General features: G+C 48.9%; 1 protein-coding gene and 1 non-coding gene across 10 annotated transcripts in view; one reads left to right on the top strand and one right to left on the bottom strand.

The window, feature by feature from the left end:
* Positions 1 to 22,710, bottom strand: part of LOC126999678 (chitin synthase chs-2-like) — a 58,862-nt gene that overhangs the window by 30,130 nt on the left and 6,022 nt on the right. For all 9 annotated transcript variants that reach the window (XR_007753492.1, XM_050862404.1, XM_050862401.1 and 6 more), the window contains exons 2-4: positions 20,232 to 20,348; positions 16,556 to 16,673; positions 15,261 to 15,396 (exon numbers count right to left, since the gene is read on the bottom strand). Coding sequence is in view for 8 of the 9 variants with exons in the window: in XM_050862404.1 (XP_050718361.1) it covers positions 15,261 to 15,396; positions 16,556 to 16,673; positions 20,232 to 20,347 (370 nt within the window). In the remaining variant the exon portion in view is untranslated. The remainder of the gene's footprint in view (positions 1 to 15,260; positions 15,397 to 16,555; positions 16,674 to 20,231; positions 20,349 to 22,710) is intronic.
* On the top strand, positions 17,613 to 17,686 carry Trnal-caa (transfer RNA leucine (anticodon CAA)). Its single transcript has one exon. It is a non-coding gene; the product is annotated as a tRNA-Leu (tRNA).

The following is a 22,710-nucleotide window of genomic DNA, read 5'->3' as shown; positions in this document are numbered from 1 at the left end:
TCGATTCTCCGCTAACTTCGCCCGCTTCAAGACTTGCGGGGACTGCGAGGGCGGCGAACGGATCATTTAGCGACTGAGCGATCCGTACCGAGGCTCCATCTCAAGGCTGTCGGAAAGGTCAACCTGTGAGCCACGCCTTCCATGTCCGTCTTTGTCTGCTAGGTAACACGTCTCGATAGGGGAAGGAAAAGGAGAGGAGATGATGATGGAGAAGAGGAAGGAGGAGGAAGAGGAAGAAAAAGAAAAGAAATAGAAGAATACTGAAAGAAAAGAAATAGAAGAATACTGAAAGAAAACAAATCGACGCAAAATAATGAGTGTGTGTTTGTGTGTCCAGCCATCTGTTGACTCACTGCATTGAAGCGAATCATTCATTTCATCACTCACGTTGTCGCCCACATCATGTCACGCGTTGATTGGCACACTGCATTTCCCAATCAGTGACCGCAGGTATTCCTAATCACACCGCATTGAGTTAAACAGTGACCACACACACACACACACACACAAACACACACGTTCATGGTGCAGATGCCTCGTCAAACTATCACTAGGTTCGTAAAACTACCCCTGGAAATACTAACACGCATTTTTAGACGCTTTTGGCTCTCAACAACTACATCTCCCAAGGCCTCAGAGGAGATAAGTCGGGTTCTAATGACGGTTTTTTTTTTCTCATGTTCATGGTGCAGAACCCTCGTCAAACTATCATCACTAGGCTCATCAAACTACCCCTGGAAATACCCCTGGCACTACCTCTACGAAGCCCTATACCAAGCGTGTGTGTGTGTGTGTGTGTGTGCCCTGAAATGATTGAGGATATGGGCCTGGGGCAGTTTCCTTGAGTTACCCCTTCCAGCTATTACTCCTCCGGGTATATAATTTCCGAGGTATCTTTTCGGGGTGTTTTCCATGGACGACTCTGAGGTATATATTTTTAAACCTGTCGGACTCCCATTACGACTATTTCCAAGGCTACAGAGAAGATTAACCGGGCTTTCATGGGTGTTTCTTCGTTCAAGACGCAGAAGTCGTGTAAAACTATCACTGGCATCATTAAACAGCCCATGGAAAGCCCAGCAACTTCTACGAGAGGCTTTTCAGGTCTCATTACGACTATTTCCTAAGGCCACAGAGAAGATTAACCTAGCTTTCATGGGTGCTTTTCCCGTTCATGATGCAGAAGTCGTGTAAAACTATCACTAAACAGCCCATGAAAAGCCCAGCGACTTCTACGAGAGGTTCTTTTCAAACTGAGGTGCCGATACTTAACAATACAGACTTACATTTCCACCACCACCATGCCCAGTCACGCAGCATCTCTGCAATTACCCTCAAGACCAAAATGCATCAGATACAGAAAAAGCTGCATGCAGTCGTCGCCTCGTCGAGGACTGAGTCACTTCTTGCCCTCTGCAAAAATTATCCTCCACCGCGCCGAATTCCCATAGTTTACTGCTCTTCACTGACGGGCTCATAGGTTAGTCCGTGTATTTTTACCTCAAAAGAGGCAATATTAACAACAACCACAACCATCACCACCACCACTACCACCACTACCACACCCCAGTTCACGATATCGGCGCCTTGGGGGATTTACTGCAAGCGTGTTCTAACTGTGACGCAAGGAAGGGGTTTAAATGACACGAAAAAAAAACGCTATTGCAGTATCATAAGCGGCGCAAAAAGAGCGCAGTGCGGTGTTTCAAGCGGCGATACGAAAACAGAACGCAGCGTCAACGGTATATATGTAAAAAGACCCGAGACTGTTGCAGTAACGGTGATGGGGGCTGCAACGCAATCGGAGAGAAAGGAGAGAGCCCGTGGACCTAGGTTGGAGTCCCACCGAAACACGCTGATTTTTCAAGCCATCGCCGAGTGCCTGAAGATTACCCACATGCTGCCCAGAACTTCAATCAACCTTAACTTCAGCGACTTCGGTCAAGAGGAGCACCGGGGGAGAGCATGGGTCAAGCAAGTCATATATCACGGTAGCCACTATAAAAAAAATTCGCCTGCACCACTAATGGGCTGGTTCCGTCCAAGAGACCCCTCAAATAACGGTGATGGTGGCTACAACGCAATCGGAAGGAGCCCATTGTAACGTTACTGCCCATTGCGGTAAACGGTGGCGGTGGAGAAGAACCTTGACGGGCGGGGAAGGAATGAGCCAGCGACTAAGAAAGAAAGAGTTCCATCCATCCAGCCTTCGGGAGGAGTGAAAGGCTCCAGCGACCTTGTTCTTCCTGCTTCCCTCACCACCACAACCACCAACACCACTTACCTCCACTCCTCCTCCTCCTCCTCTTTTTCGCTCCGTTGCCTTCCTCGCCAACCACCCACGTCTCTTCCCTGCCCTAGTGACTTCCGTTAGACACTTGTTCATCTCTATTATCCTCGCTTGCTCCTCCTCCTCCTCTTCCTGCTCCTCTTCCTGCGCCTCCCTAGTCTTCTGTCTTCTACGATCGTTACTTTATTTGTTACTTTGTCTTTCGTGGTTTCTGGTCCTCTCTACTATTGGGTCCTACTCCTTCTGCTCCTCTTCTTCGGTTCTAATACTCTTGTGTTCCCTGGCCCTCTGTTTCTATCATGACCCGCGGCTTCGACACAATGCAAGCAGCGTGGCGCAATCGTATCGGAGCGTGCAAGACAATGGGAGTCTCCTGAGCATGATTTAACACTCCTGTGAGGGAGGCGAGGGAGGGGTCGAGAGGGCGGCAGACACGGCACGGCTTGGAGGGACAAAGGGAAGGGAAAGAAGGAGTAGGAGAAGAAGAGCGAAAGTTTGGCGAGGCTTTAGGAGGGCAGGGAGGAAAGGAGGGACTGAGACGAGTTTGAAGAGACAAGAGGGTGAGAGGGAGGGACTGAGACAAGTTTGGCGAGGCAAGAGATGAGAGGAGAAGAGGGACTGAGACGAGTTTGGCGAGACCTGAGGTGGGAGGAGGGGAAGGCAGGTTCGGGAAGGAAGATGGGAGGGAGGAGGAGGAGGAAGAGGAGGAGGAGGAGGAGGAGGATGTTGAAACGCTACGGCCAGGAGGGAGGAAAGACTGAAGGAGGAGGTGCAGGCAAGGCGGTGCGTCGCCCTCCCTAGCGAGGGTTCAAGGGTCGCTGCAGGCTCCTTCCTCCCCGCCCTCACACGATGACAGATAAACGCTAGCAGGGAGGGGCGGGGCGCGTCACCCGTGTTAGCATGCATAAAGGCACCGCAGGCAGGGTTCAGGGACTGCTGCAGGGAAGTCATTTCCACGCCCTAGGAACGTGAGGCTTTTATATCAAGACACGTAAAGAGAAGCGGGGAGGTGAGCAGACGCCGAGGCTTAGAATGGAGACTGCTGCAGGGCTAATTATAACACGGTCTGGACGAGTCTTGGAGCTGGGCGCCCCGCTCCGTGAAGCATGACGCGGCGCCGGCCACGACACGCCGCGGCCACGGAGACAATACGCTCGTGCAATAACGTTGGACATGTATTGTCGCCGCGGCGTGAACCTGAACAAAGACGACGCGACTTTTCTTGCATCGTTTTTTTGCATGACATCTTGGAAAACACGAGTTTCGCCCAAAGTGCCAGCATGATTCTTGTACCGGTGTTTGATCCCCTGTCATGATTACTGTGTGTTACAATGCTGTTAGTCAAGGGTGTCTTTTGCTCAGGTTCTGAGGAGTCAGGTGAAGCCTGGACTGAGGCGGCGGGGCTGAGTGCCCAGGCACGGCCTAGGGAAGGACATGCATACCGGCATACCTGCCTGCCTGCCTGCCGCTGTCTGGCCACCGGCGGGTCGTCCTTTCCCTCTCGTCGGTCATGGGGTCACCGCCAGGTACCCACCGCCGGCCTTTCACTTTCATGGGTAGGAGCAGGGCAGGAGCGTGGCTGGTTTCCGTGCCGGCCCAGCCTCGCCTCGCCGGGGTGTTGCCGGCCAGCTCCCTCTGTCTCGAGGAACAACACAACGTCCCGACACCAGCCACGCCGCCACTCATGGGAGTAGTCCTGGGAGTAACCTCCTGTGTCCTCAGCTGCACGAGGTGGGGGCCTTCCAAGGGGAAAAAGGAACACCGGCGCTCACTACTTCAGAGACTAGACATTGATGAAAACGCCGTGAAGGAAAAAAATAGCTTTCCTTTTCGATGCATTTGTAAGTGATCTCTGCCGCGGCACTGCAGAACTACACTCAAGTGGGGCAGCGCCTTGAGAGGAGATAGTTACGGAGGTCATTACGGTCCGGGGCGCCGACCGACCGACTGGCTCCATTGCAACACTCCGACGGGGAACTCATGCAGAGAAACTCCCCGCTGCGCCTCAAACAATTCAGACATTTCAAAGCAAACAATTCAAAGCTACAACAACAACAACACCAATAAAAATAATGATACTACTTCTACTACTACTACTACTACTACTACTACTACTACTACTACTACTACTACTTCTACTACTACTACTACTACTATGCGTGCGTGCGTGCGTGCGTGAGGTGAAAACATGCAGCCAGTCTGATTTCTCTCGCTATTTTTTTTTTTTCGCTGTTTCTTTTCACTCTCTTTAAATGCTTCCGCTGCACTCAAAACAATTACACTCTCTCTCACTCTCTCTCTCTCTTTCCCTTGCTTCCTGCTACATACGAAAGGAAGGAGGAGAGAAGAGAGGAAGAGGAGGAGGAGGAAGAGGGAAAGCCAGTAATGTTATATCTTCCATTTCCTTTCCTTTAGCGAGGGGAGGAAGGCAGGTAGTGAGTGGCTCCCGTTTATTAAGACTTTCCCTTTAGTACCTCAAGAAAACACAGGCAGAGGGAGAAGATGAAGCAAACATAGTTGGCTTCCGTTTATTAAGACTTTCCCTTTAGTACCTCAAGAAAACACAGGCAGCGGGAGAAGATGAAGCAAACGTAAGGAAAGGAGAGAAAGCTAGCAATGTTTTATCTTCCATTTCCTTTCCTTTAGCGAGGGGAGGAAGGCAGGTAGTGAGTGGCTTCCGTTTATTAAGACTTTCCCTTTAGTACCTCAAGGAAACACAGGCAGAGGGCGAGGAAGAACCTGCCGCCGCCAGCCATTACCGCCGCCACTTGCAAGGGTCACAGCGGGTCATGCAGACAATGTTACCAACTCCATCTCGTGTGTCACCTCTGTATTGCCGGAATTCCACTTCACTATATCGCCATACAATAATACAGCGTGTCACGAAACGCACGAGGAATTAATCCAGACCAGCAAAGGGTTTTAAAGGCGCCGGGGATCGAACCCGCGACCAGAGAAATTGGTAAGCCACTCCTTAACCAGTCTGCCAAAGAGGTACTACCACCCTCGCAGAGAGAGAGAGAGAGAGAGAGAGAGAGAGAGGTCTCTCTCTCTCTCTCTCTCTCTCTCTCTCTCAGGATGAATCGCCCTGATGCCTTCCCCTACGCCTCCGCCCTCCGCCCAGCCGCGTTACGCTACCTACCCCGTCACGCTGTCACGCTAATCCCTCTCGGTAACACCACGCTACGCCTCGATTCAGACTCACCGTGGAGACAAGAGTTCGCATTGTCAAACGTCTCGGTCGGCGCCTCAGTTCCTCTGTTTGAAAAGCCTCTCGTAGAAGAAGATGCTGGGCTTTTCAAGGACGGTTTCGTGATGCCGGTGATAGTTTTACACGACTTCTGCATCTTGGACGGGAAAAGCACTCATGAAAACCCGGTTAATCTTCTCTGTGGCCTTAGGAAATAGTCGTAATGGGAGCTGAAAAGACTCGTAGAAGATATTGAGCTTTTCATGGACGGTTTCGTGATACCGGTGATAGTTTTACATGACTTCTGTATCCTGAATGGGAAAAACACCCATGAAAACCCGGTTAATCTTCTCTGTGGCCTTAGGAAATAGTTGTAATGGGAGACCAAAACGTTTAATTAAGAACAGAGACAGACAGATAGACAGAGAGACTTAAATTCCGTCGCGATGTTGCCTCTCTTTCTATCTTCTATCGATATTTTCACGCTAACTGCTCTTCTGAACTTGCTAACTGCATGCCTCCTCCCCTCCCGCGGCCTCGCCTCACACGACTTTGTAATCAAGCTCATCCCTATACTGTCCAAACCCCTTATGCAAGAGTTAACCAGCATCTTCACTCTTTCATCCCTCACGCTGATAAACTCTGGAACAATCTTCCTTCATCTGTATTTCCTCCTGCCTACGACTTGAACTCTTTCAAAAGGAGGGTATCAGGACACCTCTCCTCCCGAAATTGACCTCTCCTTTTGGCCACTCCTATGTACTCTATTCGGGAGCAGTAAAAAGCGGGCTTTATTTCATTATTGTTTTCTTTTTTTTCACCCCCTTGAAGTGTCTCCTTTTCAGTAAAAAAAAAAAAAAAAAGACGTGATAACACTAACCCAATCAACCTATAGAGATAATCAAGGCCTCGCTAGCCGCCCTGAAGGTCCCCCAATCACGTTCCTTGCAGCTGGTCTCTAATTAGGAAGCGTGAAGTACATACCTCCCCGCCTGCCTGCCTTCAAGGACGTGACAGAACAAAGGCGCGGCGAAGAGGTGTGACGTCGAAGTAATGAGTTTCTTGTCCTCTTCCGCTTCTTCTCTGACCTTGTTCTCCTCCTCCTTCTCTTCCTTCCTCTTCTGTTTATTCTGCCTTTCTTTTGCGATTCTCCTTTTTCTTTTTCTTTTTCTTTTTCTACTTCTTCCTTCTCCTCCTCCTCCTTGTCCTCTTCCTCTTCATCTGTGACCTTGTTTACTCCTCTTCCTCCTCCCTCTCTTCCTTCCTCTTCTTCTTCTGTTTATTCTGCCTTTCTTTTGCGATTCTCCTTTTTCTTTTTCTACTTCTTCCTTCTCCTCCTCCTTGTCCTCTTCCTCTCCATATGTGACCTTGTTCTCCTCCTCCTCCTCTTCCTCCTTCTCCTTCTCTTTCCCTTTATCTTCCCTTTCTTCTTCTTCTTCTTCGTCTTCTTCTTCTACAGTAGCAGCAGTAGAGGCTCTTAGGGGGGACATGGGATGGAGCACGTTTAGGGAAAGACTAGTAAAGGCAACCTTGAGATATAAAGTGAGACTGGAACAAATGGAGGATGCAAGATTAGCAAGGAAAGTATACTTGTGGAGTATAAGAGATGGCAAATGGGCGAATAAATGTGGACGAATGATAGACAGGAATGTTATGCTAAGTAGGTGGGTGTACCGACCCTTTGAAGATAGACAGAATGTGTTTGAATGGAGAATAACAAACAGAAATGGAGAGGGGTTTGAGTGGGATGTAAGAAAGTGGAAGAATGTGATAGATATGGCAGTTAAAGATGAGGGATTGAGCAAGTGGAAGAATGAGATGGAAAGAAAGGAAACTCTCGACTGGTATAGGGAGAAAGAGGCCCCAAAGTGTGAGGTGTGGTATGAGGGAAGCCTGGGAGGTGATCTTTTCCGTGCTAGAGCGCAGTGTCTGGATGTGAATGCAAGGAACTATAGATGGTCTGAGTCCCGCAGCAAAGTGTGCCAGATGTGTGACAGGGGTGTGGACGAGACTGTGCAGCATGTAGTGCTGGAATGCAAGAAGTATGACAGGGAGAGAACGAAGATGATGCATGTGTTTTTGAGCGAGATGGGACGTGATGTAAACGGGAGGACTGGAAGGGAGTGGATGGTGCTGCTGCTGGGGCTCAGTGGAGAGACGAGTGGACGAGTGATTGAGGCAGTGAAAGAGTTCTTGGAGGGCATGTGGCGTGAAAGATGTAGGGAATGATATCTTGCCCCGAGAACATTGACTTCCCGCATGTTTTGTTTTCTTTTCACAGGAGCTGCCGATATAAAGGCCTGGCTGGGGAGAAATCCCGAGCCACCTGTGACATCAAGATCAAGATCTACACCTCTTCCTCCTCCTCCTCCTCCTCTTCATCTTTGTTCCTCGCTCCTTTGTGATCAATTACATGGGCGTTGAGAGAGAGAGAGCGAGAGAGAGAGAGAGAGAGAGAGAGAGAGAGAGAGAGAGAGAGAGAGAGAGAGAGAGAGAGAGAGAGAGAGAGAGAGAGAGACCCCGAACCCCCCTCACATCCTCTCTCTCTAGATATACCTAAATCAATCTCTTTCGTAACCTCTCAAGACGTCGCTATCAGTTCCTTGACACCTATCACAACACCTGAGGACATATATCACAGGTAAAGTTAAGTAGGTGCCAGTGTACGTCATAACAGGTGTGAGGAGGTAACGTACGTTAGGGGGCGCGTCGCTTCACTCACCCGTCGCCTCCACCACCACCCACCCCCACCCACACACAGTCTTGTTGAGAGAGAGAGAGAGAGAGAGAGAGAGAGAGAGAGAGAGAGAGAGAGAGAGAGAGAGAGAGAGAGAGAGAGAGAGAGAGAGAGAGAGAGAGAGAGAGAGAGAGAGAGTGTTTCAATCAGTTGACATTTGGACCAAGTCTCGTAGCTACCGCAAAGCCTATGGAACATCCGAGGTTAGGAAAGGAAAAGGAGGAAGAGGAGGAGGAGGAGGAGGAGGAGGAGACACAGGTAGGCTCTAAAGTCAAATATCCACTTCCCGTCTCCCTGACCTACATAAAACCGAGGCCTTCTTTCCTCCTCCCTCTCTTTCCCTCTTCACCGACTATTACACTTCTTGCAGCGCGTTGAGCAAGGACTGTCGCGGAGTGTGTAACGGGAAGTCTCCGCCCCTTATTTCCTGGTTAAAAGGGCGAAGGGGTGCCGCAAGGGGGTGACAGGAGCCTCGGCTTATCTCGCAGGGCATCGCTACTTCCTACAGAGACGTTTTGGAGGCTTAGAAGAGGGTCAAGTTTGAGGTCTGATCCTTGTGGTATTTTTAACGGATAAAGAAGGCGATGGTTGAGTGCCTGGCGTAATTTTCGGTGATTTGGGGGGTTCTGAGGATAATTTGGGGGTTCTGGGGTAATTTTGGGGTCTTGCTTGAATTCTGAGGTGACTTTTGGGGTTCTGAGGTGAATTTGGAGGTTCTGAGGTGAATTTTAAGGTCTTGGTTGAGTTCTGAGGTGAGTTTTAGGGTTCTGAGGTAAATTTCGGGGTTTTGAGGTCATTTTCGGGGTGCTGAGACAATTTTGAGGTGACATTGGAGGTTCTAAGGTGACGTTTTGAGGTGACTTTTGGGGTTCTGAGGTGAATTTCGGGGTTCTTGGGTCATTTTCGGGGTGTTGAGTCAATTTTGGGGTGACGTTGGGGGTTCTAAGGTGACTTCTGGTGTTCTGAGGTGACTTTTGGGGTGGTGGGTGGGCTGTAAGGTATCGTTTTGGTAGCGGGCGGGTTCTAAGGTGACTCTGTAAGGCACTAAGAGGTAGGTATCATGTATGCAAAGATGTGAATGCAAATATGTGTGTAATCAATGGTGCGGGAGAGGTAGCGGAGGCGGCCGAGAGGACTGGAAGACACAATACAACACGTAGCAGCTGAAAGATCAACCACATTCTGGCGCAAGGTCGGCCAGCCACTCAGCTCCTCACTCCCTCTCTCCCTTCATAGTTCGGGATAGTTCAAGACCATTCGGACCAGGCCACCACGGAAACTGAGGGGTCCATATTTCCCCGCCCAAGCATTGAAGCACACACATTTGACAAGGCTTTCCCAGGAGTTGTGGGCATTTCCAGGGGTAGTTTTGTGACCGTGGTGGTAGTTTGACAAGGCTTTTGTTCCATGCCAGCCCACATTACGACCATTTCTTAAGGCCATAGAGAAAAATAACCGGGTTTTCATGGGTGTTTTCCCGTTCAAGACGCAGGAGGAAGGGTCAGACTACATACCATCAGGATCATGAAACTACCCCTCCATGGAAATGCCCCAAATCAAAACTCCTACGATACAAGCGGGGTTGGGTTCACAGGACATATTCATAAACATTTCCCCGCCCAAGCACACACATCTGACAAGGCTTTCCTGGGAGTTGTGGGCATTTCCAGGGGTAGTTTTGTGACCGTGGTGGTAGTTTGACAAGGCTTCTGTACCATGCAAGTGAAAAACTACTCTTGAGAACCCGATTAATCTCCTTTTTCAGCCTTTAGATAATGTTGATGTGAGAGGCGAAAGTGTCTTGGTGAACCGTCATGAGTTACTCCTGTACCTACACTCGCTACCCGGCTGCCCTTCGTGACGCCTTGCTTATATGCATGCACGCGTGGGAGAGAGCTGTGACGCCGAGTACATGGGTCGCTCTAAATTCATCTTCAAAGCGCGAGAACTCTTGTGATGGTGCTGCTGATCCATCGACAAATACGACATAAGGGGTTCCCGTGTATCATTACTGTGTCGAGTAGATGAGGAGACGAGAGCGAGGGAGAGGAGGAGGAGGAGGAGGAGGTGTGACCGCATGATATCAATTCTCTGTGAACGCTGGAACTGCTTATTGAGGTCACGCGGAAAAGGTCATGAGAATAGTATAATGTCCCTTTGTCTGTAAATACCGCACAGTGACCGGTCAGACACACACACACACACACACACACACCTTCCCGCCCCATCTCTCTACCACACCGCACTCCTCCACCTCCTCACCCTTCAAGCATCATCACAACTTTCCCTCCGTTAATGTAAATTACCTACCCCCACACCCCTTTCATATTGTAGTTTTTCTATAGTTACTCTTTGTTACTATATTATGTACATTTTCAGCCTAACGGCGGCAATTTCCGAAATAAACCGATTATTATTATTATTATTATTATTATTACACACACACACACACACACACACACACACACACACACACACACACACACACCTTTCCCCTACAATCCTTTCATAACTCCCTTCTTTAAGACGCAGCATCCCGTCTCCCTACCGAACAGGATGCAGAGAGAGCCCCATCTAACCCTGGACGGCCTTGCAACAGTGTGAGGAGACCATCCGGGGCCGCAATCTTACACCTTTCGGCCCCCAAGCACGTATTTGACAAGGTTTTCGTTGGCGTTGTGGGCATTTCCAGGGGCAGCTTTCTGGCCCCGGTGGTAGTGTGACCCTTCCTCTGTATCGTGAGAGTGGAAAAATACTCCGGAATACGAGATTAATCTCCGTTTCGGTCTTTGGAAATAGTTGAGGTGAAGAAAAGATGAAGAGGAAGAAGAACAAGAACAAATAGAAGAACAAGATAAGGAAGAAGAACGAAGGAAAGAAAACAAAGTAACAGGAGGATAACAGACAGACGGACAGAGGAGAAAAGGACAGCGAGGCGAGCGGACAGACACGTAAAATTCCTGTTGATTTCAGACACACTGGACGACCTTGTATTCCCGTTAGGCGGCGGCGGCGGCGGCGGAGGAGGAGGAGGAGCAGGAGGAGGAGAGATGGAGGGAGGGAGGGACGGAAGGCGTGGCTGTAGCGGCGGAGAGAAGGGGTAGAGGTGGATGGAAGAAGAGGAGGAAGAGGAAGAGGAGGAAGAAGAGGAGGAAGGTATGAGAGGATAGAGAGAGAGAGAGAGAGAGAGAGAGAGAGAGAGAGAGAGAGAGAGAGAGAGAGAGAGAGAGAGAGAGAGAGAGAGAGAGAGAGAGAGAGAGAGAGAGAGAGAGAGAGAGAGAGAGAGAGAGAGAGAGAGAGAGAGAGAGAGAGAAAGGAGGAGGAGGGAGGAGGAGGAGGTAACAGGTGAAAGAAAGGGAAGGTTACGGAAAGGGCGAGAGAGAGAGAGAGAGAGAGAGAGAGAGAGAGAGAGAGAGAGAGAGAGAGAGAGAGAGAGAGAGAGAGAGAGAGAGAGAGAGAGAGAGAGAGAGAGAGAGAGAGAGAGAGAGAGAGAGAGAGAGAGAGAGAGAGAGAGAGAGAGAGAGAGAGAGAGAGAGAGAGAGAGAGAGAGAGAGAGAGAGACAGAGAGATAGAGAGAGAGAGAGAGAGAGAGAGAGAGAGAGAGAGAGAGAGAGAGAGAGAGAGAGAGAGAGAGAGAGAGAGAGAGAGAGAGAGAGAGGAAAAGGGTGGAGTTTGTGGTGGTGAAGCGTGGGTGAGGAGGAGTTGGAGGAGGAGGAGGAGGAGGAGGAGGAGGAGGAGGAGGAGGAGGAAAAAGGACTCGCTCATGGGACATCTGAAGGAAGGACATGATGGCAGGAGGAGGAGGAGGAGGAGGAGGAGGAGGAGGAGGAGGACGTTGAAGGAAGAGAGAGAAGGAAGAACGGGAAAGGGGGAAGCAGGATAACAGGTATGGGCAAGGAGGAGGAGGAGGAGGAGGAGGAGGAGGAGGAGGAGGAGAGACGAGGTAAGCCAGGCCAAGCTCAGGTGTCTCAAGGCTGACAACTCTGGTGGTGATGGTGGTGATAGTGGTGATGATGGTGGTGGTGGTGATGATGGCGGTGGTTGCGCTCGTGACAACCACCACCGCGCGAGGCAACACCACCTTGTCACGCCAACAGACAAACAGACAGACAGACAGACAGTACTGCTTTTCACAATCCCTTTCTTCTTCCCCTTCAGCCAGCCAGCCAGATAGACAGACAGACAGGTAACAACAGCCTTTCATATTCCCTTCCTTCCTCCACCTTCAGACAGGGGAGGGACAGGTAGTGCAGTACAACGTTTCACCTTTCCCCGGTCGCCCCACGTTTGTGTAAGGAAATCGTCTCTCGTGTGTGAACAAAGGCGTCGGCATTTCCTCGGCCGTTCCCCCGTGCATGGCGGTGGGCGCGTAGCGGGTGAGGAGGCGCTGCGGCGGCGGTGAGACAGTCAGCTGCGGCCACAGGAAATGGCGGAGAGCGTCGCCCTGAGGATGGGGGACACCCGCCGCCGCCGCCTCACACTTTCACTTGCTCGGCGGCAACAGATCGCGGCCTCTTGCCTCACTGCGTCCGATTTCCCGAGGATCGAGTGTTTCAACGGAGGGTTTTGACGAGTCCACCCGTCCAGGAGGGTCGTGGCGGGGCCTGGCCCTGGCTCTGACACCGTGGCCTTTGCGGCGGCCCTGTCAACCCTTCGTGCAGCCTTGCTTACAACTCATAAAGGGACACTTCCTCTTGCTTATATATTTTCTTTGAGTCCGCAGCTTCGTTTGTTCGTTCAACGCCATCAAAGCTGTTCTTGCCTAACGGTCGTTGCCGTCGCTGCATATTTCCATGATAATTTGCCGTGTGCAGCAGCGCAGCGCAGCGCCTGCAGGGCGATGGCGGGGCGGCGGGTGGGCGCCCAAGGACGCCGCTGCTGAGAAACAGGGCGGCGCCTCGTCCCCGCCCTGCCAGCCGCTCCTAATGCCAGGGAGGGCAGGGTGTCGCCGAGGAGCACCAGGATGTAGCGGCCGGCAGGAGGAGGATGCCTTGTGCTGGGGAGGGAAACACAGGGACGTGCCTCACACCTGCGCCTTGTCACAGAGACAATATCAAGCCCTTCACTCCTCTGCATCTTTTTTTTCACGTCTTTTTCCAGAATTACTGAATGCGGCACTTGATTTCCTCTCCTCTGCTTTCATTTTCCAGTAGAAGTTCACTTACATCGACTCCTTTTTTTTCTGAATAGCTTTGTGTGGACCTGAGACTCGTCCAAAACCGATTACATAAAGGTTTGGACTCTTGCCTCCTGCCCGCTCTGTCCCTCTCGATCCCTCATGTCCCTTCCTACCCAGCGACACCTTGCCTTTTGCTTTTTGTCCGCTCTAGCAATCTCGTTTCTCGCAGTTGTCCTTACCTCCCCCCCACCCCCCTACACACACACACATCAATCCCCTTACCCACAAGATGGCGAGACGGGTAGCGTAGTCGACAGCGGACAGACACTTGGAAAGATAAGACAAGAACGAAAAGAAGCGGGCAAGAAAAAAGGAAAGGAAAATACAAGAAAGTAAGACAAAGGAGGAGAATACGAAGAAGACAAGAACACTGAAAACAAAAGAGAAAATGGGAAGAATAGGAGTTGAAGCGAAACCAGACTAGAACATTAGAACACATAAGATTGTGAGAGGTCGATGCTGTGCTCTTGGCAATAATCGAAGCGGCTAAAAATAACACATGACTTGTTATCGCCGAGGAGGAATGTTCTTGAGCAGGCAGGAGAAAATGAGAACGTGTGTGTGTGTGTGTGTGTGTGTGTGTGTGTGTGAAGTGGGGCGGGGTGAACCAAGGTTAACTAGTGGTGGAGCAAGAACCGCCCCACTTGCCCCCCCCCCCCCCACGCCTCCACCACCACCACCACTACCACCACCACTACCACCGCAACCCCTCACTTCACTTTCCTGCACACACACACACACACACACACACACACACACACACACACACACACACACGCACCCAAGAGGTCCCAGGTTCGATTCCCAGGAGGAGTGATATTGTTCTCTCTCTCTCTCTCTCTCTCTCTCTCTCTCTCTCTCTCTCTCACACCTTTATAAGACGCAGGTACTACCACCACCACCACCACCATCATCACCACCACCACCACCACCACCATAGCTACCTATATACGTGATTCAATTAAGAAGGTGACGCAGTATATATTTTGGTTCTCTCTCTCTCTCTCTCTCTCTCTCTCTCTCTCTCTCACACACACACACACACACACACACACACACACACACACACACACTGATACGAGTAACATACGTCGCTATCACTTGAAGTACCACTCAGAGAACTGCACATCTTATACAAGGCGATAACGCAGGACACAATAGCCGTAACTAGGATAACATAAATAGCAGTGAGAACAACATTAGCTAGGAGGGAAGGAAGGAAGAAAGGAGGGAAGGGTATGAAGGAAGGAAGGAAGGAAGAAAGGAAGGAAGGAGAGAAGGAAGGAAAGGTAAAAGAGCAGAAGAAGGAAATTAGGAAGGAAGGAGAGCATTAAGATAAAAATAATGATAATTAAATAATGGAAGCAACAAGGAAGGAGATATAAATGGAAGAAGAAAGAAAATACAAACAATAAGATAAAAACTGAATACAAGGAACAGAGTTCAACAGACGAGATAAGAACATGTACAGAACGCAAAAGTGCTGATAACATTAATTAAAAAAGGAGGTCAGGCTAGTACCAGAACACATTATCGGCACCAGAACTTATTACTGGTCCTAAAAATGTTCAGTTGGTACCAGAACACATTATCTGCACCAGAACGCATTATTGGTACTCAAAAGGGGTTCAGCCTGGTACCAGAACACATTATCGATACCAAAACCTACTACTGATCCTAAAAATGTTCAGGCTGGTACCAGAACACATTACTTGGACCCAAAACACATTAGTGGTACCCAAAACACATTATCGGTATCCAAAACACATTATCGGTATCCAAAACACATTACTGGTACCCAAAACACATTATCAGTACACCAAACCTAAATTAACGGTACTCAAAACACATTATCGGTACTCACACAGAAGTAGGTTTCCCTTGGAGCAGTAGTTGAGCGTCTTGGATTTCCTCAGCTGTGATGTCATGAGCAGGACGATTCCCTTAGTGATGACCCCGGACGCCAACACCACGCCGAAGGTCAGGAGATACGTGAACACCTGTGGGGGACGCGGGCGGGGGAAGGAAGTGAGTTTCGTGGATATTGAAAAAAAGAATATGACAGATCCATGAGAGGAAGGAAATGGAAAGCTAAGAAAAAATGTTGCACTTAGAAGAAGACAAAATAATTGATGAAAAGGAAAAGGAAAAGGAAGAGAAAGAAAAAATAACAGAAAACGAAAGAGAAATCACAAAAAAAACATCAAAATACAGATAGATAGATAGATATAGATAGATAGATAGATAGAGAGAGAGAGAGAGAGAGAGAGAGAGAGAGAGAGAGAGAGAGAGAGAGAGAGAGAGAGAGAGAGAGAGAGAGAGAGAGAGAGAGAGAGAGAGAGAGAGAGAGAGAGAGAGAGAGAGAGAGAGAGAGAGAGAGAGAGAGAGAGAGAGAGAGAGAGAGAGAGAGAGAGAGAGAGAGAGAGAGATGGAAAGCGGAGAAAACTCTGAACCACATGGAGGGAAGGAGGGAGAGAAGGGAAGAAGAGGAGGAGGAGAAGGAGGAGGGTCTATAGAACATAAGGGAAAGGAGGGAGACGAGTGGGAGGAAGACGAGGGTGTTAGGAGGAGGAGGAGGAGGAGGAGCCGCTAGCCACACGCTGACCCATATCTGACGGCGGCGCAGAAGAGAGAGAGAGAGAGAGAGAGAGAGAGAGAGAGAGAGAGAGTGTGTGTATGGATGAAAGTCAACCAGAGTGAGTTAAGAAGGTCAAATCGTGGAGAAGTGAGAAATGGAATGCGTGAGTGAGCGAGTGAGCGAGTAAGTTAGAGAAAGTGAGTTAATGAGTGCGTGAGAGAGAGAAAGGTAGTGATTGACCATCTGACTGACTTACTGACTGACTGAAAGCTGACCAACTGACTAACTAACTGACCTACTGACCATCTGACTATAACTGACTGATTGACTAGAGTGAAACGAAATTGTCGAGTCCGTTTTGGCGTTGGCTCCCGCGGGTCCATTTCCCCCCTCAGCTCTGCCACACTGTCCCAACACCTATTTTTTCCTCTCATATGTTAACTATTGCTTACATATGAGAGGAAGAGATAGGTGTTGGGACTGTGTGGCAGAGAAGAGGGGAGGAAAGGACCCGCGGGAGCCTACGCCAGACCGGCCTCGACATATTTGGAAGACTTTAACTGAGTGACTGAGTTTCTTACCTTGAGGCATTTGATGGTAAACTCCAGGAACTTCTGACTGTCTTCGGAGAGCGAGGTGTTGGAGGGCGGCAGCGTTCGGAACACGTCCCAAGCTTTCGTCTCCTGCATGGAACGCCGGCTGGAAAAGGAAGGGAAGGTGGATTAGAAAAGGAAGGTAAAGGTTAAGCATATGTGTGGAAGGGAAGAGATAGAAAGAGAGGAAAGAGAAAGAGAAGGAATTTAAAAGCTTTCGTCTCCTGAATGGAACGTCGGCTGGAAGAGGAAAGGAATATGAACTGGAACAAAAGAAAGGATACATCAGGGCAGGAAAGAAAAATGTATGAGAAAACGAAAGATAACAGAAGAGATGAGGACAGAAGAAGAGAAGAGAATAAAGAAGCACGGAGGTGGAGCCGTCCAAGAGGCCCACCAAAAAGCCTATACGCGCTACAGGCAGTAAAAAAAGAAAAGAAAAAGAAAAAAGGAAGACCATGAAATCTGGATCAGTGGGCCATTAAACTCTTCGCGACATTTTCTATCGCCGAGGAAAAGCCCGAAAGTCCTACAGCAGTGAAAGCGAGAGGCAGATGTGTGTGTGTGTGTGTGTGTGTGTGTGTGTGTGTGTGTGTGTTGACGTCATGTGTGCTACTAACGTCTGCGGGGGTGGAGGAGGAAGAGGAGGAGGAGGAGGAGGCGATGGTGTAGGAAGAAGAAGAAGAAGAAGAAGAAGAAGAAGAAGAAGAAGAAGAAGAATGAATGAATGAATGAGAGAAAAAAAGAAAGAAAAAAGAAATAGAGATAAAAAGATCGAGAGACGAACTGAGGAAAATAATAAAAAAATGCAGAAAGGAAGGAAGGAAGGAAGAAAAAAACACCGCCTTGTTTTCTCCATTATATTAAGTTATCTTTTGTTCCTTTCTTTGACGAATGAATAGTTAGTGGAGCCATTGTGTGTGTGTGTGTGTGTGTGTGTGTGTGTGTGTGTGTGTACTTTCACCGTGATCACTGGCTCGTCTCGTTGGGAAAGTCACTACACCCACACCACACCACACACACACACACACACACACACACACACGGCCCGGTAGCTCAGTGGAAAGAGCGTCTGCTTCAAAACCAGAAGGACCGGGGTTCGATTCCCCGGCCGGGTGAAGATAAGTTGGGTTTAGCTTCTTTCACGTGTAGCCCCCGTTCACCTAGCAGTGAGTAGGTACGCGACATCAGGCAAGTAGATGTGACCTCGTTGTCGCGGTGTGTTGTGTGTGAGTGGTCTCAGCCCTACCCAAAGATCGGTACTATGAGCTCTGTGCTCTTCCGTAGGGGAACGGCTGGCTGTCTCAAGAGAGACCCGCAGCAGACCAAGAAGTGAATTATACACACACACACACACACACACACACACACACACACACACACACACACACACACACACACAAGGCGAGACATCCAAGAGTTAAATCCAAGTATGTGCTGCTCTTTACATTCATCCATACACACTCTGCCTGAGGACCTATTCTTAAACATCTCGGGCTTCCACAACGACAATTTTGCAGGGCCGCAGAGAAGATTAACCAGGTTTTCATGGGTGTTTTTTTCCCGTTCAGGACGCAGAAGTCGTGTAAAACTGTCACGAGCATCACAAATCAGTCCATGAAAATCCCAACAACTTCTACGAGAGCCTTTTCAAACAGGCGGAGAAAGAGGGGAATACGTAAATAATTCAAGCGAGGCAGGAATAAAGGAAACAAATAAATAGGGAAAAAAAATTACAGAGAGAATTACAGGAGAAAAATGCTATAACTGGAGCTCGGGGGGACAGCGTGAGCCAAGCAAGAATGGCGCCACTATAAAACAAGCTTGTCTGCGCCACTAACGGAATGGGGTAGAAGGTGGGAAGGAAGGAGAGGATGGGAAGGGAAGGAAAGGAAAGAAATACGGATGGAGGGAAAGCCGCTAACGATCAGACGTAAAATATAAATTAAAACAAAATCCGCTTATCAAAATGACATCACTCGACTTATCTCTTATCTTTTTTCCTAATTGTAATATAAAAAAAACGCGCTGATAACACACTGACGAACGTGTATTATGGACAAACAGCGGAATAACAAGATCAGGCCGTCACAATTATTAGTTCAGAGTCTTCATTACAGTCGGCGGAGATTAAGATAAGTGTGGCAATGTGATAGCGTGCCTTCATTAAGCTGATCCAGGTGACTTGGGCGCGATACGGACAGGTGGAAAAGCTATGCGAGGAAGCTACGTAGCCCTTGACTCCTTTTCTGGTACCTGTTGTTGTCTTAAGCGAACGATAGAAAAGACACAGTTTTGTTAGTATAGAGCGCCTCCTCCTCCTTGGGCACGATACGGACAGGTGGAAAAGCTATGCGAGGAAGCTACGTAACTCTTGACTCCTTATCTGGTATCTGTTGTTGTCTTAAGCGAACGACAGAAAAGACAGTTTTGTTAGTATAGAGCACCTCCTCCTCCTCCTCCTCCTTGGCCGCGATACGGACATGTGGAAAAGGAATGCGAGGAAGCTACGTAACTCTTGACTCCTTTTCTAGAATCTGTTCTTGTCTTAAGCTAACGATATAGAACAGACAGTTTTGTTAGGATATAGATAGCGCCTATTAAAAAAACCTGAGCTACCCAAGGACGAAAACACACAGGTAGGCGGACAGATGTTAAGTTATATATACACGGGTTGAGAGAGTTTGAAAGGACGGAAGAGGAAGGACAGGGTAGGACAAGGGAAGGAAAGGTAAAAAAAGAAGTAGACATAAGATAGCAGAAGAGATCAGGACAGAACGAGAGAGGAGAAAATGACAAAGAAAAACGAAAAGGAAAAAAAAAGGCAGACCAAAGAACAAACACAAATGAATTAATGAATGAAAGAAAAAGAGAAAAAAAAGAAAATCGACAGACGAGATAAAAGAATGAATAGAAAATGCACACACACACACACACACACACACACACACACGACGGCATCAAGATAGATAGAGATAGATAGATAGATAGATAGATAGATAGATAGATAGATAGAGAGAGAGAGAGAGAGAGAGAGAGAGAGAGAGAGAGAGAGAGAGAGAGAGAGAGAGAGAGAGAGAGAGAGAGAGAGAGAGAGAGAGAATAGCATAACACAGAAAAGTCGGTAAGAAGGGGGTGGTTAGCCAAGAATGTGACACCCTACTTGGCTGGGCGATACGAAGCAGCCTTGTCCTGGCCGCTATCGCCGACCCAATCACCCGCTATCAAAGTGTATCTTATCGCACTCTACAGAAATACGCGGAAGACACTCAACCAGCCAGCAAGCTAGACACGCGCACACACACACACACACACACACACACACACACACACAGAGAGAGAGAGAGAGAGAGAGAGAGAGAGAGAGAGAGAGAGAGAGAGAGAGAGAGAGAGAGAGAGAGAGAGAGAGAGAGAGAGAGAGAGAGAGAGAGAGAGAGAGAGAGAGAGAGAGAGAGAGACACAGACACACACACACACACACACACACACACACACACACACGGTATAAGTGGGGTTAGGTTCACAGAAGCTGCTTTGTATAGGGCTACCGACATCTGCAGACTCCCAATGTTCTTATATTGTGAGTGCATTAACCTAAGGGCGAAGATGTCTGCGTGCACGGGTGAAACGTAAGCTAGACAGCACAGGCTCATGTTTAACTTACCTGCCGCCGTATATGTCTTGGTTGAGGGGAGCATTTTCGTCGTCGGAGAACTCTGGGTCGCTGGTCTCTCCGAGCGGCATCTGGAGGTGAGCAGGAGGCGGCTGTGGCGGTGGCATCCTGAAGAAGGGAGAACGGAAACGTCAGAAATATATACTTGAAAGGTCGTATTCTTAGACACATATATGACAAGGCTTTCGTAGGAGTTGTGTAGGGCATTTCCAGGAGTAGTTTTATGGCCCTGGTGATAGTTTGACCCTTCTTCTGTACCATGAACCCAGAGAAACACTCATTTGAACACGATTAATCTCCATTCTGGCCTTGGATAATGGTTGATGTGAGAGGTGGAAGCGTCAGAAAAATGGACTTGAAGAATGAAAAAAACTTAAGGGAAGAGGAAATAACATTAATGAAGAGGATACGCAAGAAGAAGAAAAACTTGAAGTAAAAGGGAAATGAGAGAGAGAGAGAGAGAGAGAGAGAGAGAGAGAGAGAGAGAGAGAGAGAGAGAGAGAGAGAGAGAGAGAGAGAGAGAGAGAGAGAGAGAGAGAGAGAGAGAGAGAGAGAGAGAGAGAGAGAGAGAGAGAGAGAGAGAGAGAGAGAGAGAGAGAGAGAGAGAGAGAGAGAGACACACACACACACACACACACACACACACACACAGAATTAGCCCAATATATTTTTTCCTGATCTCTCTATCGTCTCCATGTGTGTGTGTGTGTGTGTGTGTGTGTGTGTGTGTGTGTGTGTGTCTATCCCGAGGTCGGCGCCCCACCCATCCACCGCCTGATGCCCCGCTATACATAGGATGCAGGAACTGAGGGAAGCCCGAACCGATTCAATGACCTTGGGGCGCGGGAGTGGCAGATAAAGGAGGAGGAGGAGGAAGGAAAGAGGGGAAGGATAGGGCGGGAGGAAGGTAGGGCGTAGGGCAGGGAAAATGAACTGAGGGGAGATAGTTAAGGGCAAGGAAGCGACGTTACCTTCCACACCTTTACCAAGAGACACGTGGAAACGGAAGAAGCAAAATATCACATACTCTTTCATACGAGAGGGAGATACACTCAACCAGGGAAGAGGAACTTAGCGGGGTTACTTAAGGGCAAGGAAGCGACATTACCGTCAACATATTTTTTCTTTTTTTACAACGAAGGAGACAGCTCAAGGGCACAAAAAAAAAAACAATAATAATAAAAAGAAGCCCGCTATTCGCTGCTCCTAAAAAAGAATCAAAAGAGGTGGCCTTTGACCCTGGATAGCACTAACTGCCCGACGCCTTCAAGGGTTACTCAAGGCTCAGTAGTCGTTCTTGATGTGAGGTGAATGCAACCCCGTGCTCATCCGCTTCCAGATACTGTTAGCTAGCGATGCGTCAGGCCGTGGGTGTAGGCGTGGGTGGGTGTGGGCGCTGGGTATAGGGTGAGGGCTAGGCAGGGTCGGGCGGTGACTCAGTTCAACACTTGACTCTCCTTCTCCTCTTCCTCCTCTCTACCAAATCGATTCCCAGGGACGTATTCTCAAACACACACACACACACACACACACACACACACACACACACACACACACACATTTTGATAAGGCTTTCGTTGAGGCTGACTGAGAATTCACATCACAACATCCGGCTTCGCTCTCCCTTCCCCTCGCCTCCCCCCCCCCCACTGAGCACATCCTCCTAGCGGTAATGTGAAGAGCCTAACAGATGTGTCTATGAGCTCACCGTCACCACCATCTGTCTTGGGAAGGGCTGTTGGCGCCACCTGACACGGAGACTCACTGACCAATACAGGACTTCCACCTGTCACTGTACTTAACCATTTCTCGTCTGACTTCTGTTTCTTCCCTTCTCGATCCTCTCCTGGCGCTCCAAAATGTTCCTTTACTCGCCTACGTACTTCTCCCTTAAGGCTCTTTGCTCTCTCCTCAACACGAACCCTCACCCACCAATGCTAACTTCTCTTACTTCCTTTCTCAATCCTCTCCTAGCGCTCCAAAATGTTCCTTTACTTGCCTACGTACTTCTCCTTAAAGGCTCTTCGCTCGCCCCTCAACACGAAGCCTCACCCACCAATATTTGCATCTGTTAGCATAATACGAGTAACCTCGCCTCGCTTCCGTCTCCTACCTATACCAACCTATATACCTACTTATGAATTCTACACCTATAGTCTTTCCCCGCCTACATACTTTTCGCCTCCTCCCCGACCACCACCACCGCCCAAGCTCTCCGTTTAAGGCGCGAAAAAGGCGTATTCAAGAACATTTCCTCCTCTTCATCATTGCGTTCATTGTTAGGACGCTTCCGTGTGAGTCAGGACATGTTCACACACATACACACACACACAAACACACACACACACGTACACACGAGTAAGGAGGTGAATATAACAAAAAAGACCGTATGAAACTTCATCTCAATGCTTCTCGAAAAGTTCAACGGGACAGTAAATACTAATCTAAAACACAGCTCAGAGAGACCCGA

Source organism: Eriocheir sinensis, chromosome 17 (genome assembly GCF_024679095.1).
Source record: "Eriocheir sinensis breed Jianghai 21 chromosome 17, ASM2467909v1, whole genome shotgun sequence".
Taxonomy (NCBI): Eukaryota; Metazoa; Arthropoda; class Malacostraca; order Decapoda; family Varunidae; genus Eriocheir; species Eriocheir sinensis.
This window is presented reverse-complemented; position numbering and strand designations above follow the sequence as displayed.